This window comes from Oncorhynchus nerka, linkage group LG17, assembly GCF_034236695.1.
Source record: "Oncorhynchus nerka isolate Pitt River linkage group LG17, Oner_Uvic_2.0, whole genome shotgun sequence".
Lineage (NCBI taxonomy): Eukaryota > Metazoa > Chordata > Actinopteri > Salmoniformes > Salmonidae > Oncorhynchus > Oncorhynchus nerka.
In genome coordinates, this window is record NC_088412.1 from 22,190,270 (window position 1) to 22,214,960 (window position 24,691).

The window sequence follows — 24,691 nt, forward strand, 5'->3', positions numbered from 1 at the left end:
AAATGATTCGGACGCTACAGACGTTTTCATGAGAAGATTGATTTTAGGGATGCTTCATGGCCTAACAAACATCGCTGTAGCTCGGCCACCTTCCATCCGAGATGCAGAAGGCTGACATAGCCGGATGCGGTGGATGGAGAACATATTTTTCTTAAACTGACAGATTTTGATGGGGATTTTTTTAGTATGTTACTTAGACACGTGCATCAAGAGACTATTAAAGGCTTAAATTTAGGATGGAAAACTTCACTTAGCGTTCAACACCATAGTGCCCTCCAAGTTCATCACTAAGCTGAGGACCCAGGGACTGGAACACCCTGGAACACCTCCCTCTGCAACTGGTTCCTGGATTTTCTGACGGGACACCCCCAGGTGGTGAGAGTAGGTAACACATCCGCCACACTGACCCTCAAAACAGGGGCACTTCAAGGGTGCGTTCTTAGTCCCCTCCTGTCCTCCCTGTTCACCCACGACTGTGTGGCCAGGCACCACTCCAACACCATTATTAAGTTTGCTGATGACAAAAGGGTGGTAGGCCTGATCACAGACGACGATAAAACAGCCTACAGGGAGATCAGAAACCTAGCAGTCTGCTGCCAGAACAATCTCTTCCTCAATGTCAGCAACACAAAGGAGCTCATCGTGGACTACAGGAAATGGAGGGCCGAGCACAGCCTCATTCACATAGAACGGGCTGAAGTGGAGCAGATTGAGAGCTTCAAGTTCTTCGGTGTACATATCCCTAAGGATCTATTATGGTCCAAACATATCAACACAGTCGTGAAGAGGGCTTGACAACACATTTTCCCCCTCAGGAGGCTAAAAAGATTTGGCATGGGCCCTCAGATCATCAAAAGGTTCTACAACTGTACCATTGGGAGCATCTTGACTGGCTGCATCACCGCTTGGTACTGCAACTGCTTGGCATCCGACTGCAAAGAGCCACAGAGAGTAGTGTATACGGCACAGTACATCACTGGGGCAGAGCTACCCACCATCCAGGACCTCTATACCAGGCGATGTCAGAGGAAGGCCCTAACAATTGTCAAAGACTCCAGACACCCAAGTCATAGACGATTCTCTCTGCTACTGCACGGAAAGCAGTACCGATGCACAGTCTGGAACCAACATGATCTTGAACAGCTTCTACCCCCCAAGCCATAAAAGACTGATCATTAATAAATTGATAGCCATTATTTATTTTGTACTAACTTTGACTCATCACCAACACTGCTGCTACCGTTTACTATCTGTCACTTTATTCCTAGTTATATGTATATACTCATCTACCTCAATTACCTCATACCTCTGCACATCGACTTGGTACCCCTTGTACATAGCCAAGTTAGCGTTACTCATTGGTCATTACTATGTGTTTTATTTCTCTATTTTCTTTCTCTGCATTTTTTGGAAGGGCCTATACGTAAGCATTTCACTGTTAGTCCACACCCGTTTACGAAGCATGTGACAAATACAATTTGATTATCTATAATTTGATTACCTATGGGAAAACTGGCAAAAGTCATTTGATCATGATTAAACGTTTGTTTTAAATCACTTTTTCCAGAAGGAACTTCAGTTAAGTCATTTTAGCTTTAAAAGTATCTAAGACAATTATATTTTAAAATGTTTTAATTAGTTCCACACATCAATAACAGGTGTTCGAATACGATTATTTAGAATTTGAGTTATTTTTGAACAGGAGACAAATGTGTCAGGTACAGGACATCACACCAAGCTACACCTCAACCACCTCTCTTACACTTAAAGTGGCATCAGCTCCAACACTGGTATTTGTGATTTTATTCGACTTTTGGAACAACTGGAGGCAATTCAAAGCTTAATAAAATATTTTAATTGTATTGTCTTTTAATATGAACATATAAAAAGACAAACAAAACATTTACATCATGGATTGCAAGCCACTGCTCATGCTACCTTAAGCATTATTATAATTGAGTTCCTTAGAAACAACATGTACTTCACCTCTCTCGCCTTACCCACGATATGAAAAAGCTTGAGGAAATCTTATCTGTGCAGCGATGTTCTTCTACACTTTTGCACCTGTAAATTTAAACAATGTGATTTAAATCTGTAAAGTAATTTCTGTTAGTTGAAGATGAAATTCTGCAAGATGTATTAACATGTTGCTTAAATGCATTAAGTTGTACAACGACTGTCATATTCAGGGACACGGCTACGGTTTGAGTTTCTTTTACAGAAAGTGCCATCAATCATTGCGGGTTTCCGATGTTTACAGGACTCACCAATCGGTATAACAATCCGCAAGCTATATGGACATGTCATGAGTACTGCAGAATATTGGAAGACCAGGTTAACATAAAAGACCAGAGCCCATAAGTTTCCTCAGGTCGTTACCATCTCATTATTAGATTAGGTATACTACTACACTTTGGACAAAATGTCTACACAAGTCTGAATTCAGGATGATCACAAAATATCAATATGCTATAGTCAAATGCATGCATCAATACCATTTGAGACATTTTTGGAATTCAGAACACACAGTTCTATAAAAACAGAAATGCCATCTCTACAGTTCTGAATGAAAACAGGGACTATCTTGGGGTAAGGAATCTAATGACCTGGAAAGGAAATAAAAGTAAGAGGATATTTAAACTCATACCATCCATGTAGCTAAATTCTCTCAACATCAAAAGATGAACTGTTTATTACAATTTTAACTGCCTGTGGAAAAAGCTCCCCTGAAGAAGCTATTACGGATGTAGAGGACATTCATCTAGGATCTATGTGATAATAAATGCTGATTTCTGAGGGTAATATCTTTGAACTGGGAGGAGGCAGAATGTGTCATTGGTTAGAAGTGCTAAGTTTCCTCAGAGGAAAAGGAATGGAACCTGTCTAACAATGGCAGTGCTTTGTGCCACAATCATTCACTCTTCCACAAAAAGTCCAAGCTTCGTAAGTGTTCTGCCATCTCTTACTGAAAACGTGTGCAGATCAGAGCCGTATAGAAATGCTCTGGTAAAGCACTCTTTCCATTGAGACATATGTACATTTTAATATAAAACTGCCATTCAAATAAAAGACGTGAAGCAATCAATTATCAATAAATAAAATACTTAAGACAAAGAAAATTAAGTCAAAAAGCATGACGACTAACAAATTCATCCCATTCCAGATCTGAAGATACATCCCTCAAGTCCTCCACTCCAGGGAAAAAAAGAAATAGGTTAATTAATTTTCTTACTGAGCCTTCCTGTGTAGACCAGCTCAAGTAGCCAAACAACTGTGGGCTCCAGCCTCCACCAATCTTAACTCAAAACAAAAAAGGCACCCAAATCTGACCTAACAACAAGAGATAACTGACCCAAATCGGTTTGGCACAATTGCCTCAACATGATCTTGACCAATTGTGTGGATACTAATATTTGTGACAGGATCATTCTTTAGTTAGAGCCTTGTTCAATAAAAACAACAGAAAGAAAAACTCTAGTCCAGTTCAAAACCCTGCAAAGCTCTCAGGATATCAGGGGAAGGTTGAATGCGGCAGTAGTCAGTCTCTAGACTATCCAACTGTCGAAAACTGACATGAAATAGGCAAGTGAAAAGAATACATCCTGCATTTGTTTCCTTGATCAATATGAACACTGGCAAAACAGAACACTGGAAAGAATCTGAAAAGAGCATGTTCCAAAACCTCAAATGATAACTGCTTGTTTTTGCAAACTCTCCACAAAGACAATTGCTTGTCATATGAATTCAGCCACCAAATCAAATCGTAGATTTCAATGCAGTGAGGGGTATATACAAGAACTTGTCAAAGACACAGCATTCCTGGGTCGTATTCAGTAGGCACAAATTGGAACAAAAATGCTCTAATGGAGTTAAACAGGGAGGTACCAACTGTACTTGTCCAATAAGAAATGCTAATTATCTGTTACAAACCATAAACATATGTTTTGCAACATGTGCCCTAATAAACACGACCCTGATTCCAATAACCCATTCCGTAGAAAGGCCATACATAAATTGTTTGGAAAAGTGAGGTGAGTGAGCGAAAAAAAGACCAAAAAAACCAACAAAAGAAAATAGACCCTCTTGTTAAATACTATAGCAACCTTAGTTCAGGTGCTACTCTCTCTGGTCAAGTAAGTTTGCTGTGTATGACTGAGGTAGGTTGTCAGCATTTAAAGACAATAAAAATGGGGAAAGGTTTTGTTAGAGCTAATTTATTTTCATTGTCTGAATAAATTAAACAGAAAGAAAAAGTAGGGGTGTTGTTCAATTGAATCATATTTCAGAAAAATCTAGTCTGTTGTTCGTGTCCCAAATGATTCATTCAAGTTATTTTGACCTCTTACCACTGAACTACGGAGGAGGCTCCATATCTCCCACTGCCTGCGATCACAAAAAGTGATGAAATTCTGAGACGCAAACACCAAATGCTTGTGGCTTTGAGAGCCTTAAGTTCAAGTCAAATACAAAGTACAAGAAGATGGAGGGGATAAATAGTTCAGGAGGTTACTCTTTTCAATGGTCTTTATGATGGAGGATACAGAATTTGAATGCTGGGAGGGGGAGGGTCACAAGTGTCAGGGAGCTGCTTTTTCCAGTGGTGTATTGAGGAAGCCTAACCACTCCAGAGGTTGACAGTGCATGTATGTGCATGTGTCTGTGTGAATATATGCTAGAGTAGTGGGGGCGGGTGATGTAGTAGGGACTAATGATTTCCAGTCCTCCAACTTAGCCCAACCCTCTCTCCCAGTCTGTGGGGTCAGTCCGCCAGTCAGTACGCTGTGACCAGGTCCTTGTCATAGTCGTATCGGCCCCTCTTGGGGGCGGGGCTGTCCTGGCTGTCCTCAGTGTCGTCGCTGTCTCCTCCAGCCCCTCCCCCCTCCTCCTCCTCAGAGTCTAGAGTCAGATCAACCACCACTCCTCCTCCCGCCCCCCCCGCCGTGGACCCAGCTCCTGACTTCCCCGTCTGGCTGGTGCTGCTGTGGGCCGGGGAGTGGCCATTTACCTCAGGAACACCTGAGAAGAAGGAACAGGTTCACACACTATTACAAACCAATGCTGTTTAAAAAAAAGATAAACAGACATGACCTACACAGCGTGGCGTCTTAAATTAAAAATCAAAACGTTAGTCTGCAATTGTCGAAAAGGCAATAATGGCAATATTTGACATGCACTTACATATATCCAGAACAGGGTAGTCAGGCGTGTTGCTGCGTTCCCTCTCCCTCTCCTTCTCTTTCTCATCTCGGATGGGTCTCCATGAACCGTCAGTCAGATATTCAATCTCCTCAATATCCTCATGGGTCTCTTTTAAGATCTCAGATGCCAGCCTGAAACATGAGACAAACAGTCAGTAAGAGAAGTACATATCATATCAGGACACACAAGAAGGGATCGATCGGATGTGTCCCACAACACACATTACCAACTTTCAAATCTTAGATAGGAAGTTTGTGGAATTGTATTTATCTAGGCAAGTTAGTCAAAAATCAATTCTTACTTACAATGACAGCCTACCCCGACCAAACCCTAACGACGCTGGGCCAATTGTGTGCCACCCTATGGGACTCCCAATCACAGCCAGTTGTGATGCAGCCTGGAATCGAACCAGGGTCTGTAGTGACACCTCTAGCACTGAGATTTAGTGCCTTAGACCACTGCACCACTCAGGAGCCCAATGGAAATGGTTTGATATTTCTACTATTCTACTCTGTTCCACAATAGAACAGGGAGAGGCAACAGCCTTATTGAAAATGTAGCCCAGTGTAGGTAAGCCATTGCAGGTTTTAACAGGAGTCTACAAATTGCTCCAAAAATGCAAATGTTTGTTTCCAAGGTTGAACAAGCAATGACCCATGCAAAGAGGAAGCGTGGTGCTAGTAAGTCTCAACGTGCCTTACTTACCCATCGATGGTGAGCAGCTCAAAGGGAGCCTGCTTGTCACACACAGGGCAGGTCCACGTGGGCTTCTTCTCATTCATTTGCAGGAAGAAGATCGCGTCAAAACACTGCAGGTGGGCACAGGTGATCACCCGACATGGAACACCTATCCGCATCTTCACCAGCTGAGAGGAGGAAAGGGAGACATGCCATTACCTTGACTATCCTGTAACCCCGCACATTGACTCAGTACCGGTACCCCCTGTATATAGCTTAGTTATTGTTATTTACATTTATTGTGTTACTTTTTGATTGATTCTATTTTTAGTTTAGTTTATTTAGTAAATATTTTATTAACTATTTATTGAACTGCAATGTTGGTTAAGGGCTTGTAAAGTAAGCATTTCACGGTAAGGTCTACAACTGTTGTATTCTGCGCATGTGACGAATACACTTTGATTTGATTATTAAGCTGTGGACAAATGGTGGGTTGTAAACCTGTTTTGTCGTGAGTTCTCTTTTTTTGGTCAGAAACAACTGAAAGGTTTGTGACTTCCACTCTTGGGTGGATATGGATTAGGGTGGGAGCCAGATACTCACAGGACAGATGAGGGACACCCGTAGCCCTGTGGTAGCGATCTCGCTCTCTGGATCAAAGCGTAGCTTGTCCTGGACTGGACACAGCAGAGAGAAACTAGTTGAACATCACACAGCATTACACAGTGAACATCACTAAAATGCAAGAAGCATGAAAAACAGGAGAAAGAGAAAAATGTTGAGGCCACTTACTGCGTTCACGACAGCGTTCTGGACTCTCCACTGAGCAGTGTTTGAGTTGGCCGAAGAGCTCTGCTGATGTGAAGACCCTCACTAAATCCACTGCCACAGAGTAGCGCTGCACACAGAACGAGAGCAGTGAGCAGAATAAACACTGGAAAGTAGCAGATATGAAGTTCCACAGAAAACAAACCACACCATTTCAAAAACTTGTCATAAATGAATCAAAACAAATTTGGAATACAGCAGCGAGGTTCAATTACAGAACAGTGTCAACCCCAGAGACTGACCTTGCCGAAGTTGCCCCATGTGACAGTGACCCGGTTGGTGGCAGTGGAGAGTTGTAACCAAGGTGTGATGTTGACAGGGCGACAGGGCCGACGCGGTTCCACACCTGGCTTATTAGAAGGGTAGTAACCCTGTACAGAACAAATATAGACATGTTAAGCCTCTAATATTTAGGCCTAGGCATTTTCTTCTGATTAGTTAGTTGGTTTGTATGCTTGATGTGATTCCCCATCTTGAATACTCACCGGTACATGACAGTAAGACTGGTTGACTTTGACAGCAATATTGGGAGGGTACTGATCTTCCTGGACACCGATGGAGTCTGTGTAACAGATTCTGTAAAGCATCGTAATAACAGCATAGGAGGTTCATTGGTTAGCAGTGTTAGATAAGTGGCAACATTTATGGCTCAGGGAATGGCTCAGACACTGAGCCATTCCCAATGAATGGTTGAGGTGGTCAGATTTGTCATTCAATACACACATTTCAAATTGTATACCATTTATTTTTTATTTTTTTTACTTTCACTGTTGACAAACGAGGACACTGTAGAGGAAAACTTTCCAAATGTCAACAGAACAAAATACCATCATCTCAAAGTAAAATGTAGAATGTTGCGTGGTTCTCCCATGACTTAGAAAAACATGTGCATTGCAGTTTATTAGGCTACAGATGAAATAATTGATGAACTTCACAGGGTGGTGAAAGTGCACAGTGATGATCTTGATGCTCCTTTCCAGTAAATATTGAGGGTCTTAGTTTGACGCTAGTGACATGATGATCAATGCTTGGCTGTCAATTGACAAATAAAAATGATCTTGCTCTTATCCAAAATGTCATCATGAAGCCTACCCTCTGCACGGCATCTGCGAGCTGTTGGCTAGAGCACACGTGCTAAGACCAGTGGGCACATTTACCGTTTGTTGCAGACTTCTTGTGCCAAAACCAACGGCAGAGTTAAAAACTGGATGGAAACACATTGTACTTGTTTTGTTTTGGTCAATTAAATGTTTTACGACAAAGTGCTTTTTATGTGCACGTCATTCCGCACAGCTTTTAATAAACAAGACAGTTGGATGGAAATCGACCACTGCTTGTGAAATTTGCATATTTTAAGCAAATATTTGCATGAAAATCTAAACAAATTGCTGTAAACCTAGATACTGATATGGCATAGGCTATAACTGCATACTTGAGTTTTACAAATCAACTGTATGTACCTAACATGTACAGTCCTTGTCAAAAGTTTGGACACACTCATTCAAGGGTTTTTCTTTATTTCTAATATTTTCTTCATTGTAGAATATTAGTGAAGACATCAAAACTATGAAACACAAACAGAATCATGTAGTAACCAAAAAAAAAGAGATGTTAAGTCAAAATAGATTTGAGATTCTTCAAAGTAGCCAGCCTTTGCCTTGATGACAGCTTTGCACACTCTTGGCATCCTCTCAACCAGCTTCATGAGGTAGTCACCTGGAATGCGTTCAATTAACAGGTGTGCCTCATTAAAAGTTAATTTGTGGAATTTCTATCTTAATGCATTTGAGCCAATCAGTTGTGTTGTAACAAGGTAGGAGGGTATACAGAAGATAGCAATATTTTGGCCATATGGCAAGAACAGCTCAAATAAGCAAAGAGAAATGACAGTCCATCATTAATTTAACACATGAAGGTCAGTCAATACAGAACATTTCAAGAACGTTGAAAGTTTCTTCAAATGCAGTCGCAAAAACCATCAAGCATTGTGATGAAACTAGCTCTCATGAGGACCACCATAGGAAAGGAAGACCCAGAGTTCTCTGCTTCAGAGGATACGTTCATTAGAGTTACCAGCCTCAGAAACTGCAGCCCAAATAAATGTTTCAGAGTTCAAGTAACAGACACATTGCAACATCAACTGTTCAGAGGAGACTGTGTGAATCAGGCCTTCATGGTCTAATTGCTGCAAAGAAACCACTACTAAAGGACACCAATAAGAAGAAGAGACTTGCTTGTGCCAAGAAACACAAGCAATGGACATTAGACTGGTGGAAATCTGTCCTTTGGTCTGGAGTCCAAACTGGAGATTTTTGGTTCCAACCGTATCTTTGTGAGACGCAGAGTAGGTGATCAAATGATCTCCGCATGTGTAGTTCCCAACATGAAGCATGGAGGTGGTGGTGTAATGGTGCTTTCCTGGTGACACTGTCAGTGATTTATTTAGAATTCAAGGCACACTTAATAAGCATGTGTACCACAGCATTCTTCAGCGATACGCCAACTAGGCACAAACATCTGATTTGTACCTAGTTGGACCATAATTTGTTTTTCAACAGGACAATGACCCAACACACCTCCAGGCTATGTAAGGGCTATTTGACTAAGGAGGAGATTGGTGGAGTGCTGCATCAGATGACCTGACCTCAGCCCAATTGAGATAGTTTGGGATGAGTTGGACCGCAGAGTGAAAAGTAGCCAACAAGTGCTCAGCATATGTGGGAAGTCCTTCAAGACTGTTGGAAAAGCATTCCAGGTGAAGCTGGTTGAGAGAATGCCAAGAGTGTGCAAAGCTGTCAAGGCAAAGGGTGGCTACTTTGAAGAATCTCAAATATAAAATGTATTTTGATTTGTTTAACACTTTTTTGGTTACTACATGATTCCATGTGTTATTTCATAGTTGATGTCTTCACTATTATTCTACAATGTAGAAAATAGTAAAAAATAATGAAAAACCCTTGAATGAGTAGGTGTGTCCAAACTTTTGACTGGTACTGTGTGTATCATCTATGCAATTATATTAACAGTAGGATAGGTGGGCTGCTGTGTGTAAAACAGTTGGACATCTCAACTCACCTAAGAACCACCTGGATTGCCTTCATTCCTGGCCGAAGCTCACTGAAACAACAAGAGGGAAAAATGATGGTACCCTCAGTGCTCATTCAAAGTCACAAGCAGTAGGATAGACAGTTAACTTTTAATAAAAGTGTTATACTCACGTTGAGTTTCTGACTTGGTCCGCTTGGCTCTGTGTTAACTCAAATACACATTGACTGTCCTGCAGTTTCTCACTGTTCTGGGCAACTACAAGGACAGGTGCAGAAAAATAGATCATACACATTACGAAGCATAGTGATGTTGTGCAATGTCCAAAATGTCCTTAGTACTTCTAATTTTAATGCCATGGCATGTTTCTATCAGTAACATACAGTGCATTTGGGAATGTATTCAGACCCCTTGACTTTTTCCACATTTTGTTATCTTACAGCCTTATTCTAAAATTGATTAAAAAATACATTTGTCTTCAAACTACACACAGTGACATGACAAATAATGACAAAACAAAAACAGGTTTTTAGAAATGCTTGCAAATGTATTAAACAAACAGAAATACCGTATTTACATAAGTATTCAGACCCTTTACTATGCACACTCAAAATTGAGCTCAGGTGCATCCTGTTTCTATTGATCATCCTTGAGATGCTTCTACAACATGATTGGAGCCCATCTGTTGTAAATTCAATTGATTGGACATGATTTGGAAAGGCACACACCTGTCTATATAAGGTCCCACAGTTGACAGTGCATGTCAGAGAAAAAAACAAGCCATGTCGAAGGAATTGTCTGTAGACCTCGAGACATGATTGTGTCGAGGCACCGATTTGGGGAAGGGTACTGAAAAATGTTCTGCAGCATTGAAGGACCCCAAGAACACAGTGACTTCCATCATTCTTAAATGGAAGAAATCTGGAATCACCAAGACTCTTCCTAGAGCTGGCCACCCAGCCAAACTGAGCAATTAGGGGAGAAGGGCCTTAATCAGAGAGGTGACCAAGAACCTGATGGTCACGGACAGAGCTCCAGAGTTTCTCTGTGGAGATGGGAGAACCTTCCAGAAGGACAACCATCTCCGCAGCACTCCACCAATCAGGCCTTTATGGTAGAGCGGCACGTCTAGAGGAAACCTGGCACCATCCCTACGGTGAAGCATGGTTGTGGCATCATCATGTTTTGGGATGTTTTTCAGCGGCAAGGTCTGGAGACTAGTCAGGATTGAGGGAAAGATGAACGGAGCAAGGTAGAGAGAGATCCTTGATGAAAACCTGCTCCAGAGCATTCAGGACCTCAGACTAAGGGTGAATGTTCACCTTCCAACAGGACAACAACCCTAAGCACACTGCCAAGACAACGCAGGAGTGGCTTCGGGACAAGTCTCTGAATGCCCTCGAGTGGCCCAGCCAGAGCCCGGACTTGAATCCGATCAAACATCTCTGGAGAGACCTGAAAATAGCTGTGCAGCTCCCCATCCAGCCTGACATAACTTGACAGGATCTGCAGAGATGGATGGGAGAAACTATCCAAATACAGGTGTGCCAAGCTTGTAGCTTCAAACCCAAGAAGACTCAAGGCTGTAAATCCCTGCCAAAGGTGCTTCAACAAAGTACTGACTAAAGGGGCTGAATACGTGATATTTCAATTTATGTTTATATATAAATTAGCAAACATTTCCAAAAACGTTTTTGCCTTGTCATTATTGGGTAGTGTGTGTAGATTGAGGGGGACATAAAAAAATATATATTTTTTTTAGAATAAGGCTGTAACGTAACTAAATGTGGTAAAGGTCAAGGGGTCCGAATACTTCCCGAATGCACTGTATGTATAGGGCCAGGGCCCAATTGCCAGGGGGTTTTCTGACCACAAGACCTGACCAGGAAGTATTCTTCTGAGCTTTATCGTTTGAGCAGTAAAAATGTTTGGGCCTCTCTACAAAGACTAGCCTGACATGTCACTGTGAGTTAAAAAAATAATACAAAAATCACTCACTCAGCTCCGTTGGAAGCAACAGCTTCTCCAGAGTTTGGTAAAAGGGCAGTGACACCAGCTTGACCTCAGCTGCTGGTGTGGAGGACAGCTTGGGGATGCCGTTGAGGTAGTCTGTGCCCTGTGTGCCAGTGGGTGAGGAGCTGAGGGAGGAGTAGGCCACAGAGACCCCCTCCGGGCGCCGGGCAGCCAGCCAACCCGACGCCTTGGGGAAGCGTGACTCATAGAGCTGCCGCACGTTCTTCAGCAGCTCTGGGCTGCACTCTGTTTGCACCAGCCTCAGCGCCCGTCCCACCAGGTCCTGCTTCAGACCACTTTTACTGCGGCCCATGGAGGCCAGCAGCGTCTGCAGGTCAGACACCCGAAAATTCTTCACCATGTTCTGGAGGGAAGACAATGGAGAGAGGGACAGGAAGAAGAGGGGAGGTTTTGGGATTACCATCTTTGATTCTGGATTACAATCTTTGGATTCCTTGACCTAGGCAAGTCCCAATAAGAAAAATAGCCTACACAAAGAGATAGGCACAGGTGTCTAAAAAAAGTTTTGTTAATTAAGTGTATACTCAGGTCATTCCAACCTATTTTTTTGCTGGGTTGAAATATCAGTGTCAGCATTTGCTTGGAGCAATATTTCCCAACCATACCCTCTAGAATTCAGTAACGTGACCTATGATCCCCTTCTGTTCCGAACGCCATACATATATTTCATGCAAGCAAAACCTAGACTGGTCCCTCATTTAACTACTATAGGACACAACACCGGTATAGTCGAAGACCCAGCAATGCATGGAACGTTAGCTAGCTATTTAGTTAATAAGAAAATGACCTTACAAGTTAGCTACATCAGTCAATCTCATCAACTGACTTAATTTATACAGTTCGTGCATAAAACTCAGTGACATGCTTGCTGTTTTGTCCAGACAGCGGCATTGAGCAATTGCCTTGTCTGACAAGAGGCTAGGCTATTGGTTACATAAGCTAACTCCACTTGTTCTGTTGTCACCCCCAATACTGAAAATACATCCGAAAATACATCCGCTGTCCATTTGACAAGTCAAATGGACAACGGATGGCCCGAATGCTTAATGCAATCTCTTGCTTAAACACTGAATGGTACAATTTCACGCCGACTCCCTGCTGGCGAATGTTTATGGTCTCAACACTTTGCCATGTCCCTGCTAACTAGACGCACTTAGCAGCGCACGGAAACCAGTTTCAATATACCAATTAATCAACCATCACTAAGCAGCTAAGTTAAACCATTTTAGACCGTATTCATGACACACCCTTACAGTTTCCCAGCCTAGCAGGCCATCCCCCACGCTACAGCAGACCCTTTTCTATCAACCCAGGCGAGCGGAGCTCTGCTTACCATCGCTTCCACCAGTTCGGCCGCCATCTTCGTACAGCAGCCCCGCGAGAGCCAGAGCCGAAAGATAGTCCTTCGCCAATGAGAGACAGAGTGGTCGCTGGTCGACGGTTCTCCGCTTCCAATCACAGCGCAACTACATCACGAGCCTCAAGGAGTGTGTTGAAAATAGGCGTGCCAGCACTGTTTTAAAGTGACAGTACAACTTTTTTTTAAACACTAAAAGACAGGCCTCCCCAACATGTTAGGCCTCAATTATAAGAAAACATAACCAGCCTACAAATAGCTGAACGTTGGTGTTTGCTGAGTTTTATACTATCGAGACAAAGAGAATATGCGTTGTGGAAATAATTCAAATTCAACACAAGAGGAAAGCATGACTTGTTAAATGGGGAGAGGCACATGGCCAAATCAACTCCTGATCGAGTGAAAAGCTCCACTTCGGGATTTGCAATGAACTATTAGCTATCAACTGTAAATGCTTTGTATATTTTTTTTTTACACAAAACCTAAATAATCACAGGGAGTCAAGTCAAAATGCAGTACACAGATGTAGCGTACTGAAGTCACGTTCTGATGAGAGGTTATATTTGATTTTCAATTTGAGAATGCAGTGCATTGAATTAGAGCAGTCATGAGTTAAATAAATCCCGATTTCACACTGTCCATTGAAGATCCATTTCTGGATTTCCAAACTTTGTGATTTGTGCTGAAGAACAGAAATTGTACAAATTGATTCATAAAATCCAATTAAAGACTATATACGCTGTCATATATCATCTTTGATATATGTTAACTTAAGTATACTATTGGAACAATACATAGTAGTCTAACTCTGCTCTAGGTCTTAATTGAAATAAGAAAAGAAAAACGCAGACACTAGGCCCTCCATGGAATGAGTTTGACTTCTGGATAGCCTCCAAACGAATTAAAACTATACTTTTGATATTATGGATGGTCAGTCCTTGCATCCATATCTCTGTCTATATATTTGAGAGTGGTTACATTTCTCCAGGCCAATCCCTCAGCTTTTTACCAATACACAGGTGGATGTAACCTCTTTGTTATTCGTTAAATGAAGGATTCTAGCTTTAATTAATGACACATTTTACCACATGGCTCACTCTTTATACTTGGATAGTACTGTATATGCTGTAGTAGTAGTTCCACAACTCGGACAGACGGGGGCGATATATTCCACTGGTGGTCCTTCATGCCTCTCGTTCTTTGGCCAGTGTGAGACGGTTTGCATGCCCTACCTTGTTCTAATACAGCATTACAACTTAGCTTTCTTTACTGATGCTAGGGACGTTCCTAGAAAGTAGAACTTTGAATGAAATATAATTGAGGATAATACATTTTATAGCAAGATTATGTACAGAACAGGGCTTTAGGCAGGGCTATTGTAGTTTAACTCTAGAATAGCACAAGTGCAACACTTTTTTAGTGTTATAATAGTTACAAATAGTCAGCAGCATTAAAGCTTTTTACATAGAACAATTAAATATTTCACATTCCGTTTGGAACCTAGCAACTGTGACAAGACCTATGCGAGAAATAGTCGAATATTCGTAAAATAAGTTGAGATAGTTCTGCTCTTGATTTGGCACTCAACATCTGCAACCAAATTATTGAATTTAGATCAAGCAGATAAACTCAAGCAGTGTAGTTTGAGTTATTATGTCTAGCCTCTTGGCTATTGTCATTGTGCCAAAGGAGTTGGATTTTAGCATATCATTTATGATAAATGATTTAATGTTTTATAACAGAAAGGCTTACAGTAAGCCTAACTCTAATGATGCGCACTATGCAGCGCATCCTCTGTTGGAAAACCATTTAAGTAGGGATAACGCTGTTTAAATGCCTTTTGGTGCTGCTGAAGCACCCTCTGAACACCATGTCCTACTAAATCAGAGTGTTTAATCTCCCGTAATTACAAAGATTTGCTGTGGTTAATAAAATGAATCTGCTTCGATTAGACCCCCTACCTCTGCTTCTCCTGTCTCTAATACCCCTCACTGTGAAGGGTAAATTCACGGGCGTTTAAATAGTGGTACCTTCACAACTGTGATCCATTCTGATCTAGTGTACACAAGATACAGTTGAGCACTGCATAGATTGTACAAATATACTGTTTTTTTTCTCTAACCTATCTATTTGGTCTAACAAATTAGATTTTTCTAAACTTATTCAAGCTTTGGCATCACATTGAGTTTGAGTCACCAAACAATTAGAGTACGTTGGGAGGATCCCTTTTAATTGTCCTAACTTGATCTTGTGACCAGAGACTTAACTTACTTAGCCCAAAGGACATTGAAGAGAGGCATCCTACCTGATGGAGAGCACAGCAGTGTCCTAGACCAGCATCTTGAAAATAAGAAACAAAAACACCTGTGAAAGAATCTGAGGATTGCCTTTTGTGGTGGTTATAGATCATCTACATCGAAAGTATTAGTAACTGCCTTAAAAGTCTAAGAAGAACCATGGAGGACAGAAGCAGCTGCAACAATGACCGGGAGCGCTTGGGAATACGCTTCACCATAGACTACCTGCTGTACAACAAGGACAGTAAGTGTATGAGAGAAGAGCAAAATATTCCTGCAGTGGAGCAGACCCACCATAGCCTACTGGAGGGCCAGAGTCCTGACATCCTCTCAGTGAGGAAAATTATCAAACCTGGGAGCCCTGAGAAGGGGCCAGAGGGAGAAGAGGGGTCAGAGGAGGAGAATGAAGAGGAGGAGGAGATCAAAGGAGGGAAAGATGAAGAGGAAACCACTACAGACAGCCCACAGGACAAGCCTTCCCAGTCCTACATCTCCCTTATCTCCATGGCCATACTTGCTTCAGAGGAGAAGAAGCTCTTGCTGTGTGACATCTACCAGTGGATCATGGATAACTACCCCTACTTCAAGAGCAAGGTATGTTCAAGTGATTCATTTCAGGGTTCATTTCAAGTTGAGAATTTGTCTGAATTAGGGTTGGGGCCAGTTTCATTTCAATTCAGGAGATACAGTACATTCCAATTCAATAATTTAAAAGAGTTCCATTTATTTAGAAAGCAGATTTTTTAAATGATTGAAATGCAATTTCAATTAATTTAATATATGGACTGAATTGAATTGACATTGCCAACCCTGTATAGCCAATAGCCAATTACTGATATTCCTATCAATTTAACTGAATAACAGTAGACCTTTGCAAAGTTCTTTGGTCAAGCAATGACTAGTGTGTGGAAAGTTTCCAAAACTTAAAGTACTATACTGGGACATTACGCACTTCCTCCACTGTAGTCATAAGGCAGCATCTGAAAATAAAGAGCTTGAGAAAAGTTGATCTATAATTTTAAATGTTCACTATATTCCTATTGTAAGCTGTAGAAATACAGTGGTCTGACTCAGTAATGAGTATAATTGCTGCATGCAGGACCCTGGCTCGGCTGATGCTGTTGTTGCATGGAAGGTCTAACTGAGTCATCTCAAGGCTATAGGTAAACCTGTTGATAGCCGCAACAGGCTAAAAACTCAAACTAGGTCTTTAACAGGTGTAACAGCAAGTTTACCTCATGATTGGGGGAGTTTGACAAAGTGAACATGATGGTTTCGTCTGGCAGCCAACTGAAACGTTATTGACCAAAGGTCACCATGGACCCTTCACATGAACTTGGCACCAATGAAATGAAAGCAAGAGCAAATTGCCATATTCTCGGTACAGTGTATCAATGTATATACTGGGGATTCAGCTGTGAGGGGAAACGATTATTCGTTTCTAATAAATTAAGATAGTTTCTGTTCCAGGGCCACATACACCACTTCATTCACTACTCAACTTTATACTTCATGTCTCATATGTGAACATTATTGTTGTCCTACAGGATAAGAACTGGAGGAACAGCGTCAGACACAACCTGTCCCTGAACGAGTGCTTTGTGAAGGCTGGTCGGAGTGACAATGGTAAAGGCCATTTCTGGGCCATCCACCCTACTAACTTCCAGGACTTCTCCAATGGAAACTACCATCGCCGCAGGGCTCGCCGCAGGATCCGCAGAGTAACAGGACAGCTCCCCTACGCCCTGCACACACCCTATTACCCCCTCCATAGGCCCAGGGGGGTGTGGTGCTGGTGCTGTCCCCCAGCCCACCCTCTGTCCTACGTCTCAGCCAGGATCTATTGGAGCTGGGCCAGCCTGCAGACCAGACGACACCCATCCACGCTTCGGTTCAATAGCACCACATAGAATTGGATGCATGTTGGATGTTGGTCTGTTCTTTATATGACAGGTGGCTGAGAGAGATGTATTGAGTATGATTGTGAAATCTGTGGCTGGCTGGCACAAATAAGAGTACCAAAGCACCAAAGTACGATATTGCACAATTTTTGATTGAAATGCAATACACCAGATTTGTACTGTGATAGTATACATGTATATTGTATTTGATGAATTCTGTATATGAAGAAAATTAATTGTAAATATACCAATGAAGATATTGCAATATTTTATATATCTTGCACAATTTCAAATAAATAAACAAAAAACTCACCCAGCAAAGTGTCATTGATTTCTGTCAGATGAGAAAAGGCTTAAATTGAATGATAACTTTTTGAACTAGTAAATAAAGAACTTTAAAGTAACAAATCTGTACAGAATAATGGACCATACAGATGACTGTTCTGAGAAGACATATGGTACTCCGGGTAGTACAGTTCATCAACTGAGCATGTGCATGTGTGTGTGCGTGCATGTGTGTGTGCGTGCGTGCGAGTGAATACCTTAATGTGTCTGTGTGTCTTTTTGTGTGCCTGTGTATTCACGTGTGTGGTTGTATGTGGTTGTGTGTTCCTAATTGTGTCTGTGTGTGGTTGTGTGTAGATACAGGGTGTTAAAAGTGAGCCCACTCCGGCAGCCCGGCGTGGTTTAGATGCTAATTAGTCAGAGCTGACAGGTTGCCAAATCTTGTGCCGTAAGAGAGACTAAAGCAGGCTTCCCAAAGCTGACTCCGGGGATAAGCACCTGGATAATCCCAGAGATCCCAAGGAGTTTCGAAAAAAAAGGAAGCTTATCACACAGTGTAATCTGTAACCGCTCCTGTGGTGAAGAGACACTGCGGGAGGTGAGGGAAGGGGGAGGGAGGTGAGGAAAGGAGGGGGGAGGGAGATGAGAGGGGGGGGAGGGGGAGTGGATGTCATGGAGAGGGCAAGGTGCAGGTGGAGGAGTGGACATGGATAGGCCAAGAGGACAAGGTCATTGTCAAAGTCATCACAGGCAACAACAAGTAGAAGGTATACAGGTCCAATCAAACCCAACAGTCAATCAAACCCAACAGTCAATCAAACTCAACTGGAAATGTGAAAGAGTTATGATACAGTATACAATAATAATAATCTTTAAACAGATCTGAAAATTGATAGGGAACTGGCACCATATTTCTTTCCCAAAGGGCAAAGCGTGTTAAAATATGCAGCAGCATGGTCAGAAAATCATATCTGGAGAATACAACAAGATTTTTAAAAAAGTCAATCATCAGCTATCAGTTATTCCATTAATAGGAAATTCCTATGTGATTTCCAAAGGTTGACATTTAAATTCACAATACTTGAGTTGTTTTTTTTAATGAATTATGCTGCTTGTTTATTGCAATTCACGTGAGTTTTTTTTCTTCAGATAAAGCAATACATCTGACATGTAGATTAGATTACATTGTAGAAAGAAAATATAATGAATCTATTAATGGGAAAGGGCTAAAATACAAGAGACAAACATCTCAATACCCAATTTCCATCTATGTTCATTAGAGCAATGACAAATCCATCTAATTAATTTTTGTTGACCAAATCTCTCGATTCGTTGTGGACAAGCTAATTAGATCACTAATTTGTTTAATTCCCATGAATTGCACTCTGCATTAAATCCTCATCAATTTGTGAGCTTTAGGGCTTTAATTCTGTTGCATATGTTTGCTGCATGCTGGCAGGAAACAAGACTTTGAACAGGTTGCATCCACCACACACACATGCACACACACGCACACGCACGCACGCACACACACACACACACACACACACACACACACACACACACACACACACACACACACACACACACACACACGCACACACGCACACGCACGCACACACACACGCGCGCGCACACACACGCACACGCACGCACACACACATACACACACACACACACACACACACACAGTTAACTATTTGGTGTTTGTGAGGTATAAGGTTGAAGTTCACAGTAAAATTTTCAATGAACAATGGGAAAACTATCAGACAATGTAGAGCCCCTTGAATGACTTTAACGTGATACAACACATGTTGTCAAGTTGTTCAATTTTTAGTAATGATGTCTAATCCAAAATAGCATAATTGAAGGTTTAAATTTTTTGGGGGAATAGTCAAGCAATGTGCAATAATCTTTCGGCCTCTGACATTGTAGGTGGGCCATGTATTTTAGGAATATGTGAGTTGTCCATCGTCAAGAAACCTGATATCTCAATATTCCGAATAAACTCTCCATTCAATGTATGGTGGTCAGAAGTTAAACGTGTTTACAGTAAGATGACTGACGCGGTCAGTGTGTGGTACACTTTAGCCCCAGCCTGTAGGGCCATTGCAGAGGGAGGTTGTCAGGTTGGGTGCTTTAACTTCTTAATCTAATAGGATAGGCTGAAGGGTTCAGGGGATTACTGTCCACGACTTGTGCCTGATTAACAGATCTGAGAGTGAGGTAAGAAGATGTGTCCTGCTGTGATGAAAACTTATGGCCATGTTCTAGTACATTAGTACATTAGTACATTACAGTATTCCAAAGCTAGCTCTGATAGCTCTGTTGTAGTATCTCTTGGATTGATTATGGCTCAACACAAGACACAATATTGACAAATGTTGACACACATTGGCTGATGTCTGATTCCACAGAGCATCTGTAAAACAGAAGAAAATGACATAAAGCTGGGTTTTTTATGTGAATGACATTTGATAAGACAAGAAGCACAACTGCACCACCAAAACTTGGCATATAAAAATTATTATTTCAATAAACGTGTCAAATGTGTTAGATTATTTGAATTAGTCAACCCTTAAATTACCCAAATTTAGCCAATGACCTAGGATGTACAACTAGGTTAACTAAATTCATAACGGAATATGTCTGTGTATTTTTTGTTATTCTCTGTCAAGACAGAGTGTGAAAAATGTGTTTCTGAAATCTACTTGTTTTCTCATTTATTGTGTCAAAACTGGACATGGAATAACAGAAAACAAACGACATCAAAATACATTCAATTATTTTTCATACCTGGACGTACACGCCCCTCATAGAATATTCACAGGGATTACAGCCTAGGTTGGCAGCTGAAAGAAAGGATTAGACTGTGTGAGTGTGACAGAAAGATAAAAATACTCATGCTAGCAAAGTTGCATAACTAATTATGATGTTAGCCAACAGAACAAACTCAAAAATATTTGAACAAAGTTGGCTTGCACTAGCTTGCACTAGCTGGCTACAGAATAGCTAGCAGGCTGGCTAGTTAGCTCTACTTGGTTACTGGCTATAGTCATGCTAGCTAGTAGTAGTTAATGGAAGTAAATTAGTCCCCTTTATTTAACTAGGCAAGTCTACTTCCGGCAGAAAGGTAGCTCGATCTTCTGTTGGCTGATGGTGTTTGTTGACTAAGTAATAATGAACTGCAATTACTGTAAATAGTTACCTTTCTGGCACTTTGCATAGCTAACTTTGATATTGCTTATGAATACAATAATCTCCTTACTAAACTATAGTCAGTGCTGATGCATGTGTGTGTGTGTGTGTGTGTGTGTGTGTGTGTGTGTGTGTGTGTGTGTGTGTGTGTGTGTGTGTGTGTGTGTGTGTGTGTGTGTGTGTGTGTGTGTGTGTGTGTGTGTGTGTGTGAGAGTTCTGAATGTCCCCGTAGGAGAAAAGTACAATATGGCATCTCAGTTGATCATCGTGAACTTTAGTTACATCAAGTAATACAGCAGGTTAAAAGAAGCCTTTTATTGGCATTAGTATACTTCACCAACATCCCTTCCTACTCACGGAAAGGCAGACCAAGGCTATACTCAGTACAAAACACGACTGTTGTTATGACAATTGAATGTACACTGTGTAAAAAACATTAAGGACACCTACTCTTTCCATGACATAGACTGGCCAGGTGAATCCAGGTGAAAGCTATGATCCCTTATTGATGTCACTTGTTAAATCCACTTCAATCGGTGTTGATAAAGGGGTTAAAGAAGGATTATTTTTAATCCTTGAGACAATTGAGGCATGGATTGTGTATGTGTGCCATTCAGAGGGGGAATGGGCAAAACCACATTTCTAAGTGCCTTTAAACAGGGTATGGTAGTAGGTTCTAGGCACACTGGTTTGTGTCAAGAACTGCAATGCTGCTGGGCTTTTCACGCTCAACAGTTTCCCGTGTGTATCAAGAATGTCCACCACCCAAAGGACATCCAGCCAACTTGACACAACTGTGGGAAGAATTGGAGTCAACATGGGCCAGCATGCCTGTGGAATACTTACGGCACCTTGTAGAGTCCATGCCCTGACGAATTGAGGCTGTTCTGAGGGCAAAAGGGGGGGTGCAACTCAATATTCGGAAGGTGTCCTTAATGTTTTGTACAATCCGTGTATGCAGGAGTAGGATCTTAATTGATCGCCCAGTTGTTGCAAGCTTATAGCTTATTTGAGGTTTAAAAAGGCTTCTATAGTTTGTCGTTTCCAATTTAAAATGACTGACTTGATTTGCCCTAACTAAGAATTTACCAACCCTGACAAAAGTATCAATGAATTATAATCCACACAATAATTCACATTTCCTGATTTCCTCATTTTTATGCTGTGAGAAAATTATCAAATTAACATCCTACATCTGTACATACCGCCTGTGTGTGTGTGTGTGTGGGGGGGGGGCTGATTAATGATACGCAACCCGCCTCAAATATGATTTGGTAACTGAGTTGCCCCACCCACCCAACACACACACTCTCGCTCTCTCCCTATCCCTATCCCTCTCACACACACACACACACACACACACACACACACACACACACACACACACACACACACACACACACACACACACACACACACACACACACACACACACACACACACAGTTCAGTCAAACAGCCCTATCCAGTAGACATGATGCTCTCAAGGCCCCGCACTACCGCCTCCTACAACATCCTGATGGGAAACAATAATCCTGCCCCCAAGACTATAAGTCTGCCTATTTCTCCAACCCTGCTGTACCCTGCTGTGCTGAGTCAATATGACTATAGAACAGTTGTACACTATTTGAAATGGAATGCTCAACAGTGATTATCTCACTCTCTCAATTCAATTCAAATGGGCTTTATTGGCATGGGAAACATGACAATCCTCACAGTTCACTCACAGATGGTATGTAAGCTGATTGATGACACCTGCATAACTGTTTGAGGGATAACTTGACAGGATATATAATAATTATTGAACATCAACTGAGACTCTCCTGTTCTTCCCTGCAGAAGTAATCTAGAAATCGAACCTTACTGCAGCAGGCACAGTAGCTCTGGCCGGGCAGCTTCATAGCAGGTTGAGGGACTAACTTACTTCCACTAGCTACTACTAGTTAGCATGCCTTTAGCCAGTAACCAGGTAGGGCTAGCTAGCCAGCCTTGTAGCCAACTAGTGCAAACCAACTTTGTTCAGTTGTTGTTGAGTTTGTTCTATTAGTGTGCTAACTTCATAATAATAAGTTCTGCATCTTAGTCTAACATTAGTATTTTTATCATCCTGTGACACTCACACGGTCTAATCCTTTATTTTTGCTGCCAACCTAGACTGTAACAGTCTCGCTAAACCCTGTGAATATTCTATGAGGGGGTGTGTACTTCCAGGCAGTGTCGATTTCAGCATGTTAGTCTTGATGAGGCAAACTCAAAAAAAGATGCATGCCAGCAAAGACACTACACAACACTAAACAATACATTAATTGCACTATAACGGCAACAAGCGGTGCCCACAAACTGCTAGGGCCTACATAAAGCTGTCCCAACAGCAGAGCATTCTTTCCAGGACAATGGAGTGAATCCTTACCACCGCTACACCTCGCTATCAGCAGAGCCTTGTCTGGCAGCAAAACAATTCATTCAGCCTTGTTTACTGCCTTTAAAAAAAACGTAGCTGATATGGCTGACTTGCTTAAACAAATCTGGTTTCTACTGACAATTGAGATGTACAAACTATGGCATAGGGGAACGATGAGCGGATAAGAGGTATTCCGTCATTTCGATTAAGACATTAATGAGCGAGCGACGACGGACGTAGTCAATATAACTATGTGTTTAGCACTTTTGAAATGTACAGCGACAGAATGCAGAACATGGGCTGCTCTTACAGTATTTTCCCTGTACACCATGTCAGAACCGTAAGATAAATAAAGGGGGCATATAAGCAGACATTGAAACCTCTTACAATATTAGATGATGACATTTCTCAAAAACAGGTTATAGGCTACATGTGCACCACCACTGAGTCAGAACAGTAATGTTAGGCGAAATTAAGAGGTGAAAATATACCAAATTATTAGGGTGAGGCACATGGGATACTAACAGCTTACTGCACAACATACATTTAGTATTACTTTCTTAGCTATAGTATACATATCTCCCTTGCATATTACATAATTTACAGTGCCTTGCGAAAGTATTCGGCCCCCTTGAATTTTGCGACCTTTTGCCACATTTCAGGCTTCAAACATAAAGATATAAAAGTGTATTTTTTGTGAAGAATCAACAACAAGTGGGACACAATCATGAAGTGGAACGACATTTATTGGATATTTCAAACTTTTTTAACAATTCAAAAACTGAAAAATTGGGCGTGCAAAATTATTCAGCCCCTTTACTTTCAGTGCAGCAAACTCTCTCCAGAAGTTTAGTGAGGATCTCTGAATGATCCAATGTTGACCTAAATGACTAATGACGATAAATACAATCCACCTGTGTGTAATCAAGTCTCCGTATAAATGCACCTGCACTGTGATAGTCTCAGAGTTCCGTTAAAAGCGCAGAGAGCATCATGAAGAACAAGGAACACACCAGGCAGGTCCGAGATACTGTTGTGAAGAAGTTTAAAGCCGGATTTGGATACAAAAAGATTTCCCAAGCTTTAACATCCCAAGGAGCACTGTGCAAGCGATAATATTGAAATGGAAGGAGTATCAGACCACTGCAAATCTACCAAGACCTGGCCGTCCCTCTAAACTTTCAGCTCATACAAGGAGAAGACTGATCAGAGATGCAGCCAAGAGGCCCATGATCACTCTGGATGAACTGCAGAGATCTACAGCTGAGGTGGGAGACTCTGTCCATAGGACAACAGTCAGTCGTATATGTTGCACAAATCTGGCCTTTATGGAAGAGTGGCAAGAAGAAAGCCATTTCTTAAAGATATCCATAAAAAGTGTTGTTTAAAGTTTGCCACAAGCCACCTGGGAGACACACCAAACATGTGGAAGAAGGTGCTCTGGTCAGATGAAACCAAAATTGAACTTT

General features: G+C 41.6%; 2 protein-coding genes across 4 annotated transcripts; one reads left to right on the forward strand and one right to left on the reverse strand.

The window, feature by feature from the left end:
- Positions 1–1,832: 1,832 nt before the first annotated feature.
- LOC115144889 (E3 SUMO-protein ligase PIAS4-A-like) lies at positions 1,833–13,254 on the reverse strand. Of its 3 annotated transcripts, none has more exons than XM_029686000.1 (11): positions 13,118–13,254; positions 11,749–12,127; positions 9,924–10,008; positions 9,781–9,822; positions 7,191–7,281; positions 6,948–7,076; positions 6,670–6,775; positions 6,481–6,554; positions 5,905–6,065; positions 5,179–5,330; positions 1,833–5,016 (listed from the first exon to the last, which is right to left on the reverse strand). In XM_029686000.1, exons 1-11 carry the CDS (start codon positions 13,142–13,144, stop codon positions 4,772–4,774), a joined length of 1,491 nt encoding a protein of 496 aa, XP_029541860.1. In that variant the 5' UTR covers positions 13,145–13,254; the 3' UTR covers positions 1,833–4,771. The 3 variants fall into 3 exon arrangements, with proteins under 3 accessions (XP_029541860.1, XP_029541862.1, XP_029541861.1); XM_029686002.2 differs by lacking the exon at positions 13,118–13,254 and adding an exon at positions 13,038–13,105; XM_029686001.2 differs by lacking the exon at positions 13,118–13,254 and adding an exon at positions 13,032–13,087.
- A 2,178-nt stretch (positions 13,255–15,432) lies between these two features.
- LOC115145453 (forkhead box protein A1-B-like) lies at positions 15,433–17,625 on the forward strand. Its single transcript, XM_065002776.1, has 2 exons — positions 15,433–16,032; positions 16,986–17,625. Exons 1-2 carry the CDS (start codon positions 15,598–15,600, stop codon positions 17,346–17,348), a joined length of 798 nt encoding a protein of 265 aa, XP_064858848.1. The 5' UTR covers positions 15,433–15,597; the 3' UTR covers positions 17,349–17,625.
- Positions 17,626–24,691: the final 7,066 nt, after the last annotated feature.